Genomic DNA, 22,380 nt, shown 5'->3' with positions numbered 1-22,380 from the left:
TATTTAACCATCACTAAAAACTGACAAATCAGTTGCAATTGAAGCTGTGATTTGAATCTTTTGGATAGTATGGATACTAGAAACATTAATGACCATTATGACCATTATGAAACCATTATGAACTGGTTTTAGTAGAGTTTTGTTTTATTTATGATAAAGTTACTTTTGGTAAATCTTTAGTGATTTCTCACCAACCAAGATTCATAAAGTCAGCAAGCATATCCTATTTTCTCAAATAATGTGAAAGAGTTCAATTAACTTGTCCACCTCCATTAACTTGTCACCTCTGTTAATTTATGCTTTTGACAAAATCAGCTTTTGAAAATCAGATATAGCTGATTTTTTTTTTACAAATATAGTTTAAATTTTTACTTGATAAGAAAAAGTGTCTAATACCTATAACAAATAAAATAACCCTGGAGCACCAAAAAAGAATATAAAAAATAATCTGAAAATGACTCTGAAATGTCCTCATTTTTTCAATGCTTTCCAGGGAATCATTTCTTTTGGACTGAAAGCATAAACACACTTCCTCAACAAATGAAAGCCTTTCAAAGAACCAGATAGATATCACTGTGTATCTGAATCTCACATAAAACAAAAACTAAGTCAAAAATGGCAACTCACCAGACTTTTACACACACAATTAACCTAAAGCAGGAAAAAAATTCCGTCTTTCCTACTAAAAAATATTTTAAAAGGAATATTTACAGTTAAAACAATTTTCTTATTCAAAAGCTTTTCTTCTACTAATTTTGTTATTTTAAAAGGTCCAGTTTCCCTTCACTCCTTCCTCCACCAAAAGAAAAGGATTGTGAATACTACTTTAAAAGAATGTTTTGTTACATTTCCTAGAATTTGTTTGTAAAGCTACACTTTATGAATTTAACAAGATTTTAGAAAATTCTAAAAACTGTTGAAGACTTCTCAATGCATCTCAGTATGTTTTTACTTAACATAAATTTCTAAAACAGTAATATATAGAATACTCTTTTCAATTCTCTGCATATAAATAACTGCTCAAAGTATAATCTGCAAGAATTCAAACTTATACTTCAGAACTCAAATGAGAGAACTGAAAAGATGCAATATCTAACTTATTAATATTTATATACAACTACAATATAAAAGTCTTGTTGAAAGACTCATTTTATGACCAATATGTTAACTCTGAATGTTTCAAATTCATCAAAAGTACTATAGAAGACATTTCCATCACCAACAATCATCACATTTTAAGCCATTACACAAAAGAAATCATGTCTTAGATATTTAGAAATTCAAAACATTCCCATGTTAAACATTAAACTTTCCTTATGCAATCCCTCAGCTCTACCTTTGTGCTTTCACATTAGTAATTAGATTAGCATTAGGCATTTTAAGTGAACATAAACATAAACTATAGGAAAACAAAACAATGGTAAAATGTGGACATGCCAATCTCTTTAAATGTTAGCAAGCATGAAGATTTCCTAATCTTGTAGGTTTTGGGATACTGCTGTTTGGGGGTTTCCCCCCGTTTTGTCACAAGGTAGATTCATGAATGAAATCCCACTTTAATATCCTATTTTCTCTCACTTACATGTATGCTGGAGAAAGTGGAGTTGACCTGGATGTTTTAAGCACAGGAACTGGGAATTTCCAGATAGCAGGAGAGCTCGTTTTCCATTTCAATGGCATGTTGTCACCACGGTACTACAATAACAGTAAACAGCGTTTCCATAACAGACTACCAACTAGGACTTCCATTCCACACTGTACTGACACAGCAGTGGCTGCCGCGGAGAACAAGCAAAGGATTCTGCCAGTGCCCTTAAACCGATGCTTCCAATCTGTAAAATAGGACTGCAAGGTACCTCCTTTAAATCCTCCTGTCCCCTAAAGCAATATGATGATTCTATCATTCCAACTCAACAATAGTGCCACCTCGTTAGAAAAGCGTTGACTGCAGTGTGTGTGTGTGTGTGTGCATGCACACGTGTGTGTGTGTGCGTGTGTGTGTGTGTGTGTGTGTGTGTATATGACTGCACTGTGCATACCACACAATGCAGCTTTACTTAATAAAACCAACTAAGGGTTGCTTTTTATTTTTAAGCTTGCAATGCTATTGTTCTACCTTAACAGGGATACTGCAGCACTATAGTATATTCTGCACCTTTAACCTGATTTCTGACCAATAGTAGCAGGAAAAAAAAATAGATGGGTTTCATATGAAAATGAAACAACATACCTACTCAGAATACACTTGTCATCCTCTGAACATTCTTCTTTTGAGCTGCAACAATACAAATGGGATATAAACCTCAGCATAGCCTTAGGTCACAGCTAATAGAGATCAGTGACTAAATTCAGCAGCCTGCTTTCCTCCTGTGCAAGCTCTGGCCACACAATACAAGAATGCCATTATGGGAAAAGCCCGTTTAAAAATGCCAATTCCTCTGTTTTCCAGTTAGAAGAAAGCAAAATATAAGAACAAATATAAACTGCTGCAAAACTCTGCACGCTCTTCTAGTTGCTTCTGATTCAAGTTGCTTTCCTTCCCCTATTTTTATTTCCAAGCCAGGATGAGCAAAATCTCATACATTTACAACATGCCGTGGTAACACGAGTATCTCTCTGCCTTCTGCAGCAGAGAAGTACAGAATAGCGTGCTCTTAATAGCAGTCCTTGGAGGGACGCTATCAACAATCTAATTCAATACTGCCCTCCCCTTCTTCTCCCCCTGTCTCCTCCCGTTCACCCCCCCACTCCCCCCGGCCCGCCCCCAAACAGCTCACAAATTGCCTAGAGGACAGACCAACGCTGCTGGCCAAGCAGGTGTCCAGCAGGGACCACTCCAAAGCTCAGCAGCGGTCCAGTAACCTCTAGGGATTAGCGATTGTCACAGAGGTTCAAAATTTGAAGCTGCTGTCAAAGGCAGCTTGAGATATTTCGTGAAAGCAATGGCAAATAAAGGGTTTACCTACATTGTTTTAAAATACTTCCAGAAAATAGCATTGTGAATGCTCCAAATGTGGCTGGGTGTTTTTAAGTTAAAGGTTTAAAGCACCAAAACAAATTCATAAAATTTCTACACCATTCTAAAACGGTATTATGAACTCTTTATTTACAGGTGAAGAATTTAACTTCTGATGTAGGCAAGTGTTAATCACTAAGTACATACCATCATAACACCCTTTTATGTTTACGTGAAAATAAAATTATCCATTTCCATCAATGCAAGCTTAATAAAGGCAGATCACCACTGGAACAAAAGTCACTACCTTCTAACAAAACCACAAGAGCTCATATTTACTTTCATGCTTTTATCCAAACAATAAACTGTGCTTCCAACTGAAATAGTTGGCTTTCAAATACTTTCTAATTATTCCTGGTTTTTTTTCTAATATTCAGATTTAGTCCATTAAGAGGACTTCTCGTTTGTATTTTAAAAGCACAGATGAATATATTTGTATAAGAAGCTACTTTTAAAAACTACAAAATACATAATTTAATATACCAGAAATTCAGCACAGAATCACTTAAGATATTCACAAATAGGCAAAAAGACAAACTATTTTTTTCCTATGAAACACAATTATGTATGTATATGCAACATATACATACACACATATATACATGGAGAGAGAATACATATTTTGAAGCACTAATCAGTAATACACAAACTTTATAAATATTAAATTGATATCAGCCACCACTATCTTGCATACAATTTTTATTCAATCTATCATGTACAAAAATCCCCAAATTATATTTCCAGCTCCATTAAGTACCCATACATAAAATTGTGTCATAAAAATCTTGAAATGAATCAGAGAAAGGAGTTATCAATTCCTTCGTGGACAAAATATATTTAAAAGGTAAATTTAAAAAATCGTGCCACTAATACAAATATACCATAGTCAATGTATTTTATATTAGAAAGTTTTAATGTTATAAATCAGAAAGGTCCCAGGTACAACTATCGGTGTCAACTTGTTTGAAACCCAAAGACGGATACACACACACACACACACACATGCATGCACACACGCACACACACAGCACAGATGCACAAGTGTGTATGCACACACATGTGTAGGCAACAAGTTTGGAATACCTCTTTCCACAGTGAATTTCAAACAAGTTTTCAAAACCTGAAGCATTTGCAAATATTTTAAAATATAAAACATAAAACACTATACAATAAGACTACATAGTAAGGAGGTGATGTTGGTAAAAAAGGAGATTCGACTAAACATTTTCAAGCTTATGAAAATTTTACAAAACAGTAACTGCAAATGTAACTTCAACTTCTGAGAAAAAAAGACCCCAAATTTCTATAAAAATCCATGGGTGATGTATATCTAGCAGTCCATCTGTCTATAGACATTACTCAAAATTTCTGAGCAGAAAATAGGGTTAAAAAGTTTTCCAAATTTCTAAGAAGATATTTTACTGTCTTATGCAGGTGAAGAGTGCTCTATTGTAAAGATTTTCAAGTTATTATTCTTCTGTGAACAATCAACTGAGAAATGTTGGTTGAGAAAAAACATTTTTTTTTCTAATCTCATTAGGTTCCAAAGAAACCAACCAATTTCATTAATTTTCTACATCAATTTTCAGTGTAGATTTCTCATAGACATAGAGTTTAATACAAGTGGCATTCCAGTATTTTTAATATGTATTCAAAGTAAAAAGAAAATAAGATGCTTCCTTCCACCCTATCTTCAGCATGCTTAAAAACTCAAAAACCCAAAAGCTTGTGAAACTTTATTTATATCTAGTTCTTACTTTTGCTTTAATAAATTGCTAAGTCATTTGTAATTCTCTCTCATAAGCAAATAAATATTATGTCAAAGACTTTAAAAACTAATCCTTTGAGTAGAAATATGGCCCATGAACACTATTTTAATTTGCCTAATAACACCATTCCTCATACGTCCTTTAGAAATAAACTTCAGCCAGGTAAAATCATCCCAATTAAAAATTAGCAGTATACAAATTAATCAGATGTTACTACCCTGGTAGAGACTTTATTAGCAACTATGAATATAATTATAATAACCATTATATTCCAGAACTAAAAATTATTTTCATCTTCAGGAAAAAGGAAGAAAATGATTAGATGTGTATGTAAAATATAATTATGCAAGCTTAATGCTCTATTACTTTAATATTGAGACTAGTAAATGTTAAAAACCCTCAGTCACATCATAAGAAACACTGATTTCATTTCTAGAACACTTGGTTTCTATTATGGACCACTGCATAAAACAAGATAGAAAGACAACATACACAAAAGATCTTCAAAGAATTGTATGAACATTAACTAATCACTTAAAAATACCTGTGAAATGCATATTTTAGAGATATAATAAACAAAGGACAATGATGGTCCTTGGCCAAGGCACAGAAAGAGCCATTCTTGGCCAAATATTACAACACAGAATTCCTGCCTCCTGGTATAGGAAGAGGAGATTTTCAGAACTGTAATACTCTTAGAAATCATCTTGCCGAGTGCCCTCATTGTATAGATGAAAAAACTGAAACTCAGAGAAGTTAATTTGTCCAAAGTCACCATTCTAATTAGCAGCAGAACTGTTCTCAATCTCCAATCTAGGATTCCCCCTCTAGAATCTCTATCATCTCTCTTTTCAATCAGACCATTCCATAAGATGTATGCTTTTATCTGAAGTGAATCATATCCTATAAATTTCTCAAAGAATTTTAAATAAATAAGAACTACAGAGAAGTATTTACCCCACCTTTTAGATGTACACAGAAAGACAAAAGTAGGAAACACCAAAAGTGAAAAGCTGCACATAAGGAACTATTGCCAAACTACCCCAATTCCACAAAACTGTTTTAAGAACAATCAGAGACAAAAATGTAAATACAACTTAAGCCAGTCATAGTATGGGACAAAAGTGAAAAGCACAAATAATTGTCTGACTTTTTCTTGGCATAAATATTCCTAAATAACTTTAGAGTAAAATTTAATTTACTGACTGACTAGTACCACCTAATATGTTGTGTGCCTAAATTCTCTCTCCATTTTTTTTTTCCTGATATGCCCTAAGAACGACCTACCTTTCCTTCTGGCAGGTACAGCTAAATAATAAAAGCATCAGCCACATTTTACGTGAGCAGGCACTATGTAATCTCTTCAGTCGTGACAATGTCTCTGCAGACTAATCTAGAACATCAATGTTATTCATGTTACCCAGACAAGACTGCAGATCATGACAAACTACGTGCCCCTTTTATGCTCGACCAATCAGTATAAGTACTTGGATGGCAACCAAGTGGGACTGTTAAATCTTATAAAGTGCAGAAATAATTCTGGACAAAAGAGCAAAAATCTTAATATATTTATTTCCTTCTTACAGGAAATAAAACTGTTCACATGTATGGCTACATGTATTTGTGTATATGTGTTATACACATTTCTTACTGTGTTTGTGTGTGTGTGTGTGTGTGTGTGTGTGTGTATCTCTATTTGGTAATGTGAAATTGAATATAAAATACATTAAAAAGTTCTTACTACATATATATGTAGTCTTGCTACAATCAAAATGCAAAATTCCAACTGTTTTTCAAAGATAACTGTGTTAGAAAGTTCTATCTTGGAAATTTCCTTAACAGAACTGTGTGGATTCTTATAGTTCCACAAAGGATCTATGAAGACATAGCACTACTGTGGCTATGACTACGTCTTGGATTTACCATTCTTTCATAATAAAAATTAAGTATAAAGACATAATTATGCAGGCACATACTCATGCACATGCATAGAGAATTCTTATTTCATCATGGCACAAATAGTGTGAGGCTCAGGACTCTTTCAGTATGCAATAGTTTCATAGGCTAGGAAGGATACTAAGCAGGGCAGCAATATGAGGAACTGGTATGCTGAAAAGTCAGGAAACATTAGGGAAGGGTCTAAAGAAGAAGACAGCAACAGGGACAAGGAAGATACTGCTTGGCTGAAGGGAAATGGAAAACCAGAAGAGTAGCAATTCCTGATATTTATGTAACACTTTCTACAGTTGGGAAACAGATGAAAGAAGTTACAGGGTTAAAAAAAAGAGTTTTTAGATAGATCAATAGATATAGATATAGGTAGAGATAGAGATAGAGATATATAGATATATATGTATGTGACTGGGCACAGTGGCACTCACCTATAATCTCAGCAACTTGGGAGGCTGAGGCAGTAGGATGCCTGCAGTAGTAGTTCAAAGCCAGCCTCAGCAACTTAGTGAAGCCCTAAGCAACTCAATGAGACCCTGTCTCTAAATAAAATACAAAAAAAGGGCTAGAGATGTGACTCCATTGGTTGAATGTCCCCTGGATTCAATCCCCAGTACCCACCCCCCCAAAAAATAGGTATGTGTTAAAGAAAACCATCCAGAATATATGCTTAAATAAATTGTACTAATGAGAATTAGAATTTCACCTAGAATTAGAATTTCACCTAGAATAATGATTTTTTTTTATCTGTTTGATCATCTCACAGCAACTTCCTAAGTATGTCCTTAAATTACTTTGGGTAAATAAAATAACAAGCCATTGCTAGCTTCTCTAATGCATTGTACATGAAAAAGTCAAACTTATCAAAATAAAAAGCCATTTTAAATGTACAGTGCAGACTGGGGGTGTGGCTCAGTGATAGAGTACTTGCAATGCTAGTATGCATTAAGTCCTGAGTTTCATCCTCAACACTGCCAAAAAAATAAAATAAATAAAATAGAATGTACTTGCAACTGAAGGAACAGTTAAGAATATGGCTGTACTGAATAAAAATATATTCATACAAATCTTTTTAAATAATTTCACAACTGTGTTTTAATTTTGGTGGCAGCAAACATACAAGCAAGATTACTAAAGATGCATGAAAACTTTATATATATATATATATAAAATCTACAATTTTTTGAAAAAAAATTTTTAGTTGTCAATGGACATTTATTTTATTTATTTATATGCAGTGCTGAGAATTGAACCCAGGGCCTCACACATGCCAGGCAAGCATTCTACCATTGATCCACAAACCCAGCCCCATAATCATTTTTTTAACATTTTTTTTAGTTGTCAATGGATTTTTATTTTATTTTTTTACATATGGTTCTGAGAACCAAACCCAGTTCCTCACACATGCGAGGCAAGTGCTCTACCACTCAGCTACAACCGTAGCCCCCACAATCTTTATAAATTCTGGACTATTTTGCTAAGAATAAACAATAGCTAATAACATTTGTTTATGATGGTTAAAAACTTTTCGACAATAAGTATATCACATACCAAATCTCAAAAGACATGCCAGTCAATACTTGATATATTCTAAAGTATTTTAGAACCACAAAGATTTTTTATAAAATCTGTTTCTAAATTTAAAGAACTCCAAAATATCTTCTTCAACATTCCAATTTAAATTGATGAAATAATGATACTATTTTGAAAAACATATATACAAAGAGTTATTATATTCACATGTGAACCACTGGTATTCCAGTTAAAAGCAATATTAGAAGATTACCTAGCTGTCCAATCTCTTCTCCCTATTTGAAAATCTTGATTACAGGTTTATATAGTATAACCACAATAATATTTGAATAACCAGAGGCAATACTTTCATAGAAAGCTAATCCTAATGATTCATCAATATTATATACACTTTAATTTTTCCACAAAAAATGGTTCTTTATATTCAATTGATTTATTTTTTCGCCATTTCCCAGGCTTAATCATTAAAACTTTAAATTCCCTATATCTATATCCATAGACATTATTGCTAACTAAAAAGAAAAGGTTTAATTATATAATGAATGAGAAAAATCTTACACTTCAAAAACAACTCAATTTCAAATTTGAACTTCAGGACTCATTATTCTAACATGAAGCCTGACTGTTATGTTAAGGGTATAGTTTATAGTCATGGTATTTGGCCTAGTCTCTAGTAACCAAGAGACTTTTAGTAAACTCATCCCTATTTTCATGACTATTTCCACATCCTTTTCATTTTCTAATTTTGAATCTTCTGTTTGGAGATTTTGAGTTCTCCTAAACAAATAAAGGATACAGAAACAGTTGGGGTGAGAGATGCCCATTATATGGTGGTAAGTCTAAATTATAGAAGCTAACTAAAAAGTGTGTAATCTAAAATTTCTATGCCTTCAAATAGCAACTTAATTAAAATCCTGATATAACACATCATTAGCATATGTTATAAAAAGTGGTCACGTGTTGTGATCTAACAAAAGCATTGCTTTGGCATTATGCCTAACTTTATTACTTGGATGCAACAGCTATCCCATAGGGGGTAAACCATTTCTTTTCCTTTATCTCATGTTCTATTATTAACTAAAGTGAATGCAATTTTGAATAAAAACAAAATTTATATCCTAGATTGACCCTAGGTTTAAGCTAGTGGTAGTTTACTTTTGGGTTTCCTGGCAGTCTTTCTAAGCCTGTCTACTATAATATGTTCAGAATCACATCATGTCTTTAAAATCAAATGCATGTTTTAAATAATCAGTTATTTTTAGTCATTTTCATGGAATTCTGAAGCTACACAACACTTGGGTGAAAATATTTTCCCTTTAGCTAGTATATATTTATTCATTCATTCCTTATTCAGCTTGATCTAAGTCAGAGACACTGTTGAGCATTTTTATGTGTCTTCCACTGCAGGATCTAGCCATTTTATTTAAACTCCTACAATACAGTTCAGACATTAAACAAAAATATTTATATTTACGTGTTTCAAAAAATACCAGTTTTTGAGATTCAGACTCGTAAAACACAGAACAACAAAACCCATATTCCAAAAGGCAAGACTGAGCTTCAAATGATATTCAGGGAAAGACATTAGCAAATTTATTAATTAGGACCATGCTCTTTTATATGTTAACTAAAATGTGTTTCAACTGAGGCCTTTTTAGCATATTAACCATTATGGACAATGCAACATAGACTTGGATGTCAGAAATACCAAAATCAATCAATTCACTATACCCAACCCCAAGTCCTTAGAGAGGAGGTACATACTGATTTAGTCCAATCATCAATGAGTATTGAAAATATATGACTTCATTAAATGTTACAAATATACAAAAGAACACAGGTGCTCTGGCTATCAGGCCCTTATAATCTAAGCAGGTCGACTGGATAGTCACACCTGAAACATAAGGGAGAACAAATATATTGATACAGTAAAAGCCTTAACTATAATAGAAACTTGGATGGTCTAATTTTATAGGCAACTTTTAAAAAATTTTTAAATATCTTTTTTAGTTGTTGATGGACCTTTATTTTATTCGTTTATTCACATGTGGTGCTGAGGATGGAACCCAGTGCCCCACACATGCTAGGCAAGCGCTCTAACACTGAGCCACGACCCCAGCCCTATAAACAACTTAATTTTTTAAAAAAATATTTTAAAATAAAACAACTAGGAAAGGTTAGTTATTATGATATCAAAATTTATTTTTCACCTTTTTAAGGGAATCTTTCTGCCCTTTAACCTTCTTGAAGTTTAAAATGGACATAGCCTTTTTTATAAAATACCTCACAGTCTCCAAAGTGAGCAATGCCTATTGTGATGAGCTTCAGATGTGGACACAGAAATGTGGGTAAATAATATCTATTATTCCTCACCCTTGCCTACCTCTTGGCTCCAACTGCCCTGGTTGATATGCTTTCACATGAAACACAAATGTTGCTGAGAAAAAGGGTCTCTTCTTTTGACTCTTGCACAGTCAAAAGAGAAAAAGAGAGAAGTTTTATACTTTTAAAGCAGATGCTTTCAAACATTAGTATGCCAAATTTTACATTTGCTCAGCTGGAGCAAATAAAATGTACAAGTCTGGAGGTAGGTATTTATACTCTGCATTTGAAACAAGTACCCCAACTGATTACCATGTCAGGTCTACTAAGAGAAACACTTCTTTAAGGTCAAGGTTGCTAAACACACTCCCACCACCCCAGCTCAAAATACCCCAACTATAGTAACATTCTGTTTTCTCTCTCAGTCCCTAGCCTTCCTTAGCATATCAGCATTGGCTTTTCACCACCAGTTGTCAAACTGAACTGTCCACAGCCTTTATCTTGCCCTCCCACACTCCAAATTCTCCAGGTCTGGGAGAGTCTGAAAGCAATAGTGTCCAGCTGGCAGACAGACACAGAAGCAGACAAGTAGATGAAAAGTGGGGAATTGTGAGGAACAGGAATTTTTAAAAATGTACTATAAATTACGTTGATTATGTATTACAAATTTAAAAGCTAAGAACTTGTTTCAAACTTTTTCCATGAGGAAGAATGCAAGAGGACAGAGCAAGGCACCTTGGGTCTGGTTGCAGTTCTGTCACTAATTAGCTTTATGACCTCTAGTGTTATCTTTCCTTATCTGTAAATCAGGAAAAATGCTACTTTCCTTGCTCATCTCATAGCAATGTTATGAAAGACAAATTAACATATGTTTGTGAAAGCACACAGGAAAATATAAAGCACAATACAATGATGTGTGGTATTTTTAATAATTTTTTTAATAAACACAAAATCCTAGACATCATTTAACTTTCCTTGAAAACTAAATGTCTTCAGTTTCCTCAGGGTCTTTTATAAAAATAAATTCTCATTGAAAAAGAGGTAGACGAAAATGCAGACCCTTAGACATACCCTGAAGTTGATTTTTTGAATATATCCTTGAAATCGGCTTGTTTTAAAGACAATTGCCTCCGTCTCCTGAAAGTGGAGTGCAAAAAAAAAAAAAAAAAAAAAAAAATCTGGTTAATTGTGGCTTCATTGTATTTAGTTCAAATTTTTCAAAGCATACCCTGAAAGCATTTTAGCTGTAAATTAGCAAGTCATATTTATAAACCCTGAACAGTTAAGGCCACACAGAACAATTTAAAATTATGTAAATTAACTTTTCAAAAGCTTAACTAGAAAGTCATAAGATTCTATTTGTTTTTGGATGCTCTCTTAATGTTTTAGAAACTCTGGAATAAAGATTGACATTAAGTGCAATCTTTATTTACAACAGATCTACAAGACTAAACTAGTCAAATTTGGACACAAGGAAACACTTCTCCAGTAAACATATATTCACCCTTGGAGTGATTTGTCTTTTACTAGCTTTTTAAGCCTAAAGGTCAATTCTTTGCTGATATACCACTTTGCCATAAAAACCTGAAAGCAAATGACACACATTAAAAGCTTTCTGAGAACAGATGGCTAATGTTCTTCTGGGCTCGTTCACTACCAATTTTCTTATTTTCATACTGCTTGTAATTAATAAAAACATATAAATAGATGTACTGTCGCCTAACCAGAGGATTTGGTGCTGGGGAAGTTCTGCCATTTATCTAGCTCCTTTAGGCAAATACACAAAAAAGCAACGTTGGACAGACACACTTCTGGTACAGCCTCAGGATTGCAGTTTTAAAAATAGAGACTACTACAGAAGCACTGCAGTATATTCTGTCGACAGTCAATTCTCTTAATAAATTACAGCATGCTGGCAGATGTTTGAGAAGCTCTAACACAATATATAATTTATTTACATTTATTTCATTTATGTTGTTATTAGCTTCTAGAAGGTAAACATTAGCCTCATCTAACATTTTCTCCTCAATAACCTGTCTCAATTTTTTCTGGGTCATCTCACAAGCGTTATTGCATTATTAAAGTCATAACTAAATCAAAGTCAGAGTTTAATAGCATTTTTAGAAAGACCTTGACAAAGACCTTACCTAAAAGATTATCTTACATCTAATGATTTCCAAAGAATAAAGGTAAATGGCGAATATTTTCTTTCCTAGAATGATAAATTCTAAATACCATCTCCTTGCTGCAATATTGTTTCAGTCTACTTTTAAAATGCTATAATATAAATATTATTTTTGAATGATTAAAAGCTATAATAAATTAAATTCATATTTTATCATGTTCTAGCATAAGCCTTGCCAAGCAAATAACAATTATAACATTTCCTTGCTTAGAAATACATTAAAATATCTTTAAATACAGCTTATTTTATATTCCTATTAATATTATTCCTTTTCTTTGTGTATGTAAGAAGAATCTGGTGTGCCACCTTCTGGTAACTTAGTGAAATTATATATTTCTACACAAGTCACTGTTCTTTATTTTAACTTTTTAAATATATATTTCTTAACCTGGATTACATTTAAGCTAAATAAATAAATCTACACCACAGTCTGAAGCAAAATAAAATTTCCTTAGAGATTTTGTTAAAAATCAAGCTTTATCCAAGCTCCCTATGATTTTTACATGGTTACCAATATGTCTCCTGAATTCTACAATACATGTAAAATTGATTTTTGTATACCGCTTCACAGCCACATATGAAAATAACAGGCTTGCTATTTCAATGAATAAGTAACAGCAGTAAATAAAGGAAAAGAGAGGTCTCTTACCAATAAGCCCATTTTTCTCTTAAGGTTTGAACTCTCATCATTTGTCATGTTCTTGTGGATCCCTCTCTCATCAAATTCTCTGGAGTTTTAAAGTTAAGAGCTGTGATGCACAGCTAGGCTCTGCTACATAGTAGCGCACCCCAGTGCATCTGGCTGGTATAACACTTCAGTTGCAGCTCCCAAAAGCAGAAACAGGCTTTATACATTCAAACACCTATGCACTGCTCACCTTCCCTTGACAGAAAATTGTAGTCGGTGTGCTTGAACTATTTATATTTCACATCTAAACTCCAGATCAGATATGAAAATGGGGACCACATGAATTTTGAGCTTAGTTCCAATAAACTGAACAGGAACGAAGTGTTTATCTTTAGAGCAGAGATGTGGTGAGGCAAATTACTAACACAAGATCTGACTTGGGAAACAACGTGTTTACCTGAAAGGAATCATTTTTTGCAAGGGTCACTGTCCTGCTATTTGCCATACTGAATCTTTATTATCTTTCCTCTTTCCTCTCTCTTGCTTATAGAAGCCAGTCACTAATCCTATCATTTCTCTTTATCAATTTTCCAGGAATCTAACCCCCCTTGGTTTTTATAAACAAACTACTTCAAAAAAGATATATGTAACTGGTCTCCCTAGTCTCCATCTCAGTCTATCAGTTACATTGCTTCTAGATCACTCTTTTAAAATGAAACTACACATGATGCAAACTAAGTGTTCAATGAACATTTTATTTAAAAAAATTAGTTGAATTAGCTACAGGTACTATAGTTGGTAATATGGCTATAAAAGTGAATAAGGCACAACCCATTGCTCACAGAAAGCTTCTAGTTGAGTGAGGGAAACAGACATATACTTCGACAACACAAAATAAGATGCAGAAGCTTTAGTAGTACAGGCTCAATTCTACAGCAACAGCAGAACAACGAAATCCTGCTGCAACTGAGGCTGAAGAATGAGAATTTCATCAGATAGACTGTAGAAGAAATACCCTAGGCAGAGCCACGTAGATTTGAGGGAGTACAACATGTTGGAAGGATCAGCAAAATCTTCAATATAACTGGAAAGAGTTCAATATGACTAGAAATAGGGTAGGAAGTGTTGAAAGGAGTAAATTTTAAGATTATGCAGAAACCACACAGCAGAAGGCCACACATGGCAGTGAAGAAGTCTGAATTTTATCCTGTGAGCTATGAGAAATCATTTGTTTAATGAGTGGATCAATCAAAGAATTAAGCAACTAAGTCCAGCACTTAGACGTCACCACATGCTCTTGCAGTTTCCTGCACACAGTATTCCATAACAACAACTTGCCATTCTCTGTTGCACAAGCTTGCTTTGTTCATTCTCGCTTTGCTCCAGGGGTCCTCCTTGCATGAAATCTTTTCTCCCTCTACTTTTCTAAATTCAAACTGCCCTTCTAGATACAGCTCAAATTCTGTTGTTTTCTATGATTCCTTCCATGGCAATTTGACTACACTTGTTTTACTTTCCTCCATTACAAGGACTTTGCATTATTCCTAATGTGTAGCACATATTGTCTAAGAAATCTGTCACTGGACTAGGAAAACTGGCAAAGCAGGCAGAAGTCCAGGGTTATATAACCTCCCAGTCCTTAGTGAATGGATCAGAACCCTCTAATATCCAAAATGGAACAAAACTCAAATCATACAACTACCTAGCACCACAAATGATTGAGAGTAATTCAAACAACTTAATAGTTATTAATTATCAAGTTTACTATAAAATATACCAACTCATCATTTACTTACATAAATCTTAAATTACTATTTAATAATTATTGTGGGAATCTGAAAGGGTCTAGGATATACATGCTAGAACACAGGGATGCTTAAATTTTTTATCATGCTAGCCTTAAAAACATGAAAATAAGCTAAATTAAGCCCCAAAGACATAAAGGCAGATATATGAGGTTAATGAAGAAGTAAAATATTTCAATTTGATAATTATTTTTCAATCTAATTTTCCACCCCAATACTCTCAAAATATTTTACTTGTTTTTAATGTCAGTTTAAACTCAACCAACAGAATTTCAAATAAAAGATTTTTATAATGCCTCTTTATTTTTAAGTGTCTCATTTTCATTTTTAACCTGATCCTGAGGTAGGCAATGCAGGTGTTGATATTCCCATTTCACTAATGGAAAAGCAAAGTTGTTAAATGATTTGGCTCAGGTGACATCTCCTGAGAAAGCTGGAAAACAAGAATCCAGGACCCCTGACACCCAATTCAGTGTTCATTAGTCACCACTGTATTATACTATTTATTTTATGGATAAACTACAAATATGGCTCCTAAACATACCCTTCCTCCTTCCTCACACACACAAATAATTCTTCACACATTAATCATGGGAAAATAAATGGCTCAAGGAAGGGAGGGCCAGAAAACTTCTCATAGAAACTATAGATTAACTATATGACAAAAATTGCAGAATGATCAACCTATATCTGTGCAGGAATACCTTCTCAATGCCAATTCACAGGATTCCCATTTATCTATCAGTCAGCAATTTCTTGGCATAGACCCCAAACATGCCATACTCTCTCATGCTTCATTGGTTTTTCATATGCTTCAACTTGGAATTTTCTGCTCTCCTTTTCAACCAAGCATACCTCCTTCCATGAAATCTTCCCACACACCCCTTAGCAGACTCAGGTGTTGAGTTTTGTATCCTCCTAAATATTATAGCTCCTTTCTATTTAAATTATAACTGTTTCTATGCCTCCCTACACTATAAATTCCTGAGCAAGCTAAGATTGGGTCTTTCTTATGTATTCATGATACCTAACTCAGTGCCTATCACATAATAACCCAATAGGAGACAATTTTGGTGAAATCAAGGCAGCAGAGATAGGTTCTTCCATCCTCCATGCCTAAGCACACTTTTCTGATGATAATTTAAAAAGAAATGCCTTATTTTGCAAAACTAAGATGTGAATCATAAGAAATAAATAAAAGATTACAATTGCCAACAATATGTTAAATGATTCCACTTGATGTTTGCATGATGGAGGCTGTGTGTGCCTGGCAGGGTGCCCAGCATAGTAGGTAGATATACAACAACTTAATGACAGAAGGGTGAAGGTGGTATGACCTACTCAGTAAGTGACTGCTGAACTGAACTGAGCAAGGCAAACACTTAGATAGGAAATAAAAGGAAATGCCAGTAATTAATTTTCTAAGTCAAAATAGTATTGGTAATGCTAGAATGTGAAAAATGCATTCCACTGATTTGTCACCAGCTAGGCCAGTTAATATTGTAAAATGAAACAGAATCTCCTAAAACTAGTCATTTCTACAGACTGGAAATTTAAAAAGATGAAAGCGTATTCTTTGGATTGTTAGGTCTTATTAAATTATGGTTGCAACCACTGATGATGAAAGACTAAACCACAAAATCCAATTTTGACAATAACTTCTCCATTAGATGGAGCAAGAAAACAAAATAGCAAATTCGACCAAGCAAGTCACTGCACTTCACCAATACCAGTATCACAAATGGTATGGTGAGCTGTCAAGAGTAAAGTATGCAAATAAGATGCAAGAGGGTCTAATGTTAACAAGACCCTTAACTTTCAAAATGCAGGAAAATATATGTATTTGATTAAAGACTATGAATTCAGTTCCAATTAGAGAATTATAATTTAGGCTTAAGAAAGTGTCTCAAATCTCTATCTTCCCATTTTCTTGCCTCATCCTTTCTACAGACTGGCAGGATAGAAATATCAAGGATATTAACATAATGAACATTATAAAGAAAAGAGACAACAGGGCTTCTCAAGGGGAAAAGTCTATTTGCAAACTGGTTTAACATGCATAGGTTGGGGAGGAGGGCAGAAGCTCCTGCAGCTGTGAGGGCTAACAGATGCAGATCATTAACTGCTGTCTCTGCTGTGTTCTGGGGACAGTTGGAAGGGCTGGAGACTTTCACCAAAAAGAAAAATGTGATCTTACGATGTGGTCTTGGTGTTTCACTAATTGGATTTGAATTTTGAAATATAGAAACAGTATATAAGGTCATCTGGGCTAGTTGGGAATACAAGAATCGTGAAAAGCCTCAAAACGCCTTAATCCTAAAGGAAGACTGGTTCCCAAGCCACAGAGAACAGTCAGATGGCAAAGGAAACAGACATTAACATTTTAAGAAAAAAGCCCCAGGGCAATGAAAAACAGCGTGTACAAATAGGATTTGGTAACCAATCACAAGCCAAGATTCAGGCTGACACCCCCACCATTTCTAAACCAAAATTAAGAATAAATTTTGCCTTCTTTATTGCTTTCATCAACTCAATCTTCTATTCATAAAAACTTCTCTGACTCCTTATTTGTGTAGATATATTTTGTAGGCTCCACTTTCAAGGGCCCCTCAACTATAGCCCCTACCTTTCTATTCAACCCTATTTTCCATTACAGGGGGTACCAGATTTGTGCACAAATGAATAACAATACTTACCCCAAACTGTCATGAAGCTATTATAAAAAATTACGTGCAACTTATAGTAAATCTGTGGAGAAGAATACACAAGAACAATTTGGGGGATGGAGGTGAAGAAGAAAGGGAAATTAAGCAAAGCACTTAGCCAAGGTTTCCCTCCTCAAAATATCTTACACAGTGGAACTCCCTCTTTCTGCAATGCTTATCCCACCCCATTGTTTGCTCTGTACTACTGCCAGAAGTTCCAGCAATTACAGGTTCATTTGAGCTAACAAGAAGGCTGTTAAAATGATGATAAGTACAGCTGCCAGAATGAGGTAGCTATCAGTTATTCACACATTGTCCTGAATGAGTTCAATCAAGTCTCTTCAAATAGCAAAGAGCGGTTACCCTGAAGGAGTGGGGCAGGCTGGAGGGGAGACCTAGCATCCTTAGCTGTGGTGCTTTTCTCAAGTAAGTTAGCAGCAAAGAAGTCTTGAGAGAGAGAGAAATTGAGCTGTAGAACCGAGAAACTGACATGTAAAAAGGGCGTAGAAAGGGTCAGAGGCAAATCAAGACAAAGCTCGTTTTTCCTCTACCACTCTATCTTCTTATCCCAAATCCACCACACCTTTTCTGACCCTCAGCTTCTCCAGGCCCTTGAGCTCAGATTAGTGCTGTCCATGAGCTACATTGACTCCTTAAGTAGGTTAATTATGGTATCTTGGACTGGGTTCAGAAATCTCATTATCTTGTATATGATCTATAAAGTCTAAATAATTTGTAAATAATCCTTAGAACATACACTGTTTATTGGTTGGGAACTACTTGTAATTTTCAACATGTAACCCCCACACAAACACCCTACTTAGACTGATGTCTTCTGTTTTGGAAACATTACATTTTTTTTCTGTTACCATTCATTGTACTCATAAAATATCTCCCTTGCAGAGATTGTGGCTGCCCTTCTTTTTACCCGGGTTCTGCTTTTTCTTAAGTTCCAAATCAAGCTCTACCTTTTTGAAGCTGAATGAGATTACCCCAACACTCACCAAATGCCCTTTTTTCCTGAAGTCTTAGAGCACTTACCACACAATGTTCATAGTTATTTATTCTTTGATGTGTTCACCTTAACTTTCCAAATACAGACAGTGAGCCAACAGTCTACAGGCAGAAAGCATTCATTCATCTACTCAAGTATTCAATAAGTACCTACTTTGTACCAGCAGCTTTCAAGGTTTCACAGCCTAAGGATCAACAAGTAGTCATAGGACCATGAGATGTGCTATAATTGGGGAATGCTTGAGGTGACATAAATGCCAGTGGATAGCTCTAACTGGGCTAGGATAGGAGATCAGGGAAAGTTTCAAAGAGCTGAGTGTATGAGACTAAGCAAAAGTGTATCAGGAAGTTGTTAGCCCTCTGACTTGGGGTGGGGAGAAGCAAGACTAGTTAGCATACAATTGCAACTGCTTCTACATGAGGTCTTAAACTAAGGCAGTGGTATTGGGGGACATTCAAAAAAGTTTTTAGGAGATAGAATGTACAAGACTAATTGACCAAAGATGATGATAATGGCTATCATTTGTTGATCATTTACTAAGTGCAAAGCAATGTTAAAAATGCTTTACCAAGGCTGGGGTGTAGCTCAGTGGTGAAGCATTTACCTATCATACACAAGAACTTGGGTTTGATCCCCAGCAATCACAATAAAAATAAATGCTTTATCCACTTAATCATTTGACTTACTTAATCCTTAGTGCAACTATGTAATGTAGATAATAATATTCTCATTTTACAAGAGGGAAAACTAAGATAGTAAAATCAAGTGATGTGACTAAGTTTATATAACATATAACTAATGGAACTGGAATTTGAACCAAGGCAATCTAGCTCCAGAGTCCACATTCTTAAGTCCTTTAGCATATTATCTTCAAATGTGAGGGTGATAGGGAAAGGGGGAGCCCCAGATAAGTGTCAGGTTACTGAGAGAGAAAAAAATACAGGCAGAAAGGAGTACAGTACATAGAACTTAAATACATTGCTTGTGCATTTATTACTGCTGCTCCTCATCTCTAACTTCAAAGGCAAATTTCTCAGTAAAATGATGTCCCATTAATATCCCTTCTACCAACCAACAATGTCTAAACTAAGTTGGGCTTCTTTGACTTTGGCTCATTTTCTCTCTATATATAATAGCATTTTCTTGAATGGCACTGGTAACCAAACAGGTTCCTGTCTTGACCTCAGTCTGTTTGAGCATTTGGCATATTTAGCGTCTTTCTAAAATTACTTACAAACGTGGTGTATCACCTTTATTAGATAAAAGCCCTGATGGCAAGAAACAAATTTGTTCAACTTTGGTGAACAACAACTAGTACCCAATATGTTCTCATTAAAAATTAATTGGCTTGAACATAGAATAGAGTGTTTCTTGAAGTTTCTATTTTTTCAGTCATCTCTGAATTGTCTTCATTTGTCATCTCAGTGACACCTTTATTATTTTTTCTTTTACATTAATCCCTTTAAACTTAACATTTATCTTAAAAGGAAAATGTATATTACTGCAAGTGGAAAATTAATATAATTCACTATAAAAAGAAAATCATAAAATAGATATGTAATTCCTATAACAAGTAATGCTTGTGCATAACCTAACATCATCCTATTCATTGCATGTACCACACTATGGAATAGGTCTCTGCATTTTTTTATTGAGGTGAAATTCTCATGACATAAAATTGATAGTTTTTAAGTGAACAATTCAATTCAGGGCATTTAGTGCATTCAGATTGTGGAATCATGCCTTCTACCTTGTTGCAAAACATTTTCATCACCCGAAGAAAAAACCCATACCCATTAAGCAATTGATCCCCATTCTCCCCTGTCTACCCTTTGGCTGTTGTGAATAGTGCTACCCTAGTACACAGTTCTACATAGGTGTAGATTTGTTTCAATATCAATTTTCAATTCTTTTGGGTATATATCTAGGAATGGAATTTCTAGATCATATGATTAATTCTATGTTGAAATTTTTGAGGAACCTCTTTTATATTTTTTGTGCAGTATTCTTTATGTGTTTGTGTGTTTCAAAACAACACTTGGGGTTAAAAAGAATCACACAAGAATGTGTGTCCATAAACCTATGATATACAAGGAAATAGGTTCATTCTCAACATGATTATGAAAAAACAACTTTCAAATAATTGTTAGCATATTTTTGGAATAATTGTTTTCTTTACAGTTGGTCCCTCTATAACAGTAGTAGAAAATCCAGAAAATTACTAAATTTGATCTTCATAGCTATCCAAAGATACATAACTGATTTCATCAAAATCATTCCCTTGTATTAACATTTCCCTCACAGAATGTACCTTTATATTTTAAAAATTCCATTTTTACCTATTGTCCCATGTTGACTTGAACAATAATACAGGGAAAAAAAAAAGAGAGCACAGGTCTGATTCCAATTCACAATTATGAGTACTGTAACTATGTTGTATATTTAATTATTACCATTTTCTGAAAGTAGGATTTTATTGTATCCCTAAAAAAATTCAGCAACACTTTCTCGGGCATACCTGAGCACTGCATCAGTAATATTCATCACTTCATTGTTAACTACTCTAGTCTTAAGGTCAGCAATAATATCCATGTAATGATAAGTATGGTTCAATCAGGCATTTTTTTTTCTAATAAGCATTAAAAGAAGTAGCAAATCTATTCAAATTGCGTTTGTTTGTCTACTTCTAGTAGTATGCGTACCACACTTCAGAAAATGCTGACCTAAGTGGGGCTATTTTTTAAAACTGCACATGCTATCCTCACACATTTTATTCCCAAAGGAAGAGGCAAGTTCCACCTCATCTCCAAATGGAAAAAGTATGGACTCTTCACAAAAATTTGAAACTGAATGAAGTTTTCTAATAAATATGAAGTCCCATTCCGCTTAACTTCCAAAGAGAAAAGTTAAGTGTCTTTGGGGAGCATCTTTTAAGAATCCAAGTTGTAAAGACAAGTACCTTAGGGAGGGCTCACAATCACTTGCACTTTGCAACATCTTCCACTGGGAGATGCACTCATCCTGTGATTTCATAGGATACTTTGTGTTTGAAGAGTAATCATCTCTAATTTAAATAGCATGCTATATTTATTACTATATGCAACCAAGAATGTCATCCCCTAGAATGTTATACACCCAATCAATTGGTGAACAAATGGTTTTCCTTTTTTAATATGGAGATTATCATACCATCCTTCTATTTACCCTAGTTCTGAGGTAAAACATATTTAACCATTGTTTCCAAATGCAAGTTTCCATTAATGTATACAAAAATAGGATATGCATAAGAAGTTGCATAAAAACAGAATTTTCTATCTGAAGATTTTACTTACTGTCACTGGCTCACACAATTAACTGGGGGTGAGGTTCAATTAAAGAACAAAACATCTGTATATAAGCCTGTCCTCAAACTAAGTATTCAGAATATCAGTCAAAGACATAATAAAATAATT

The 22,380-nt window shown here is 34.3% G+C and overlaps 1 protein-coding gene across 9 annotated transcripts in view; it reads right to left on the bottom strand.

Annotated features, from left to right (window-relative positions):
* KLHL13 (kelch like family member 13) overlaps positions 1-22,380 on the bottom strand; it is a 181,297-nt gene that overhangs the window by 64,304 nt on the left and 94,613 nt on the right. For 3 of the 9 annotated variants that reach the window (XM_079123376.1, XM_079123384.1, XM_079123377.1), the window contains one exon: positions 11,662-11,727. The exons of 3 other annotated variants lie outside the window; for them this stretch is intronic. In XM_079123376.1, the coding sequence (XP_078979502.1) occupies positions 11,662-11,727 (66 nt within the window). Of the gene's footprint in view, positions 1-1,582; positions 1,954-2,230; positions 2,326-11,661; positions 11,728-13,424; positions 15,730-22,380 lie in introns of those variants that run through there. 3 more of the 9 variants (XM_079123378.1, XM_079123380.1, XM_079123379.1) reach the window with 3 other exon arrangements.

This window comes from Sciurus vulgaris, assembly GCF_902686455.1.
Source record: "Sciurus vulgaris genome assembly, chromosome: X".
NCBI lineage: Eukaryota > Metazoa > Chordata > Mammalia > Rodentia > Sciuridae > Sciurus > Sciurus vulgaris.
The sequence above is the reverse complement of the archived record's forward strand: the minus strand, read 5'-3'. Positions and strand labels throughout refer to the sequence as shown.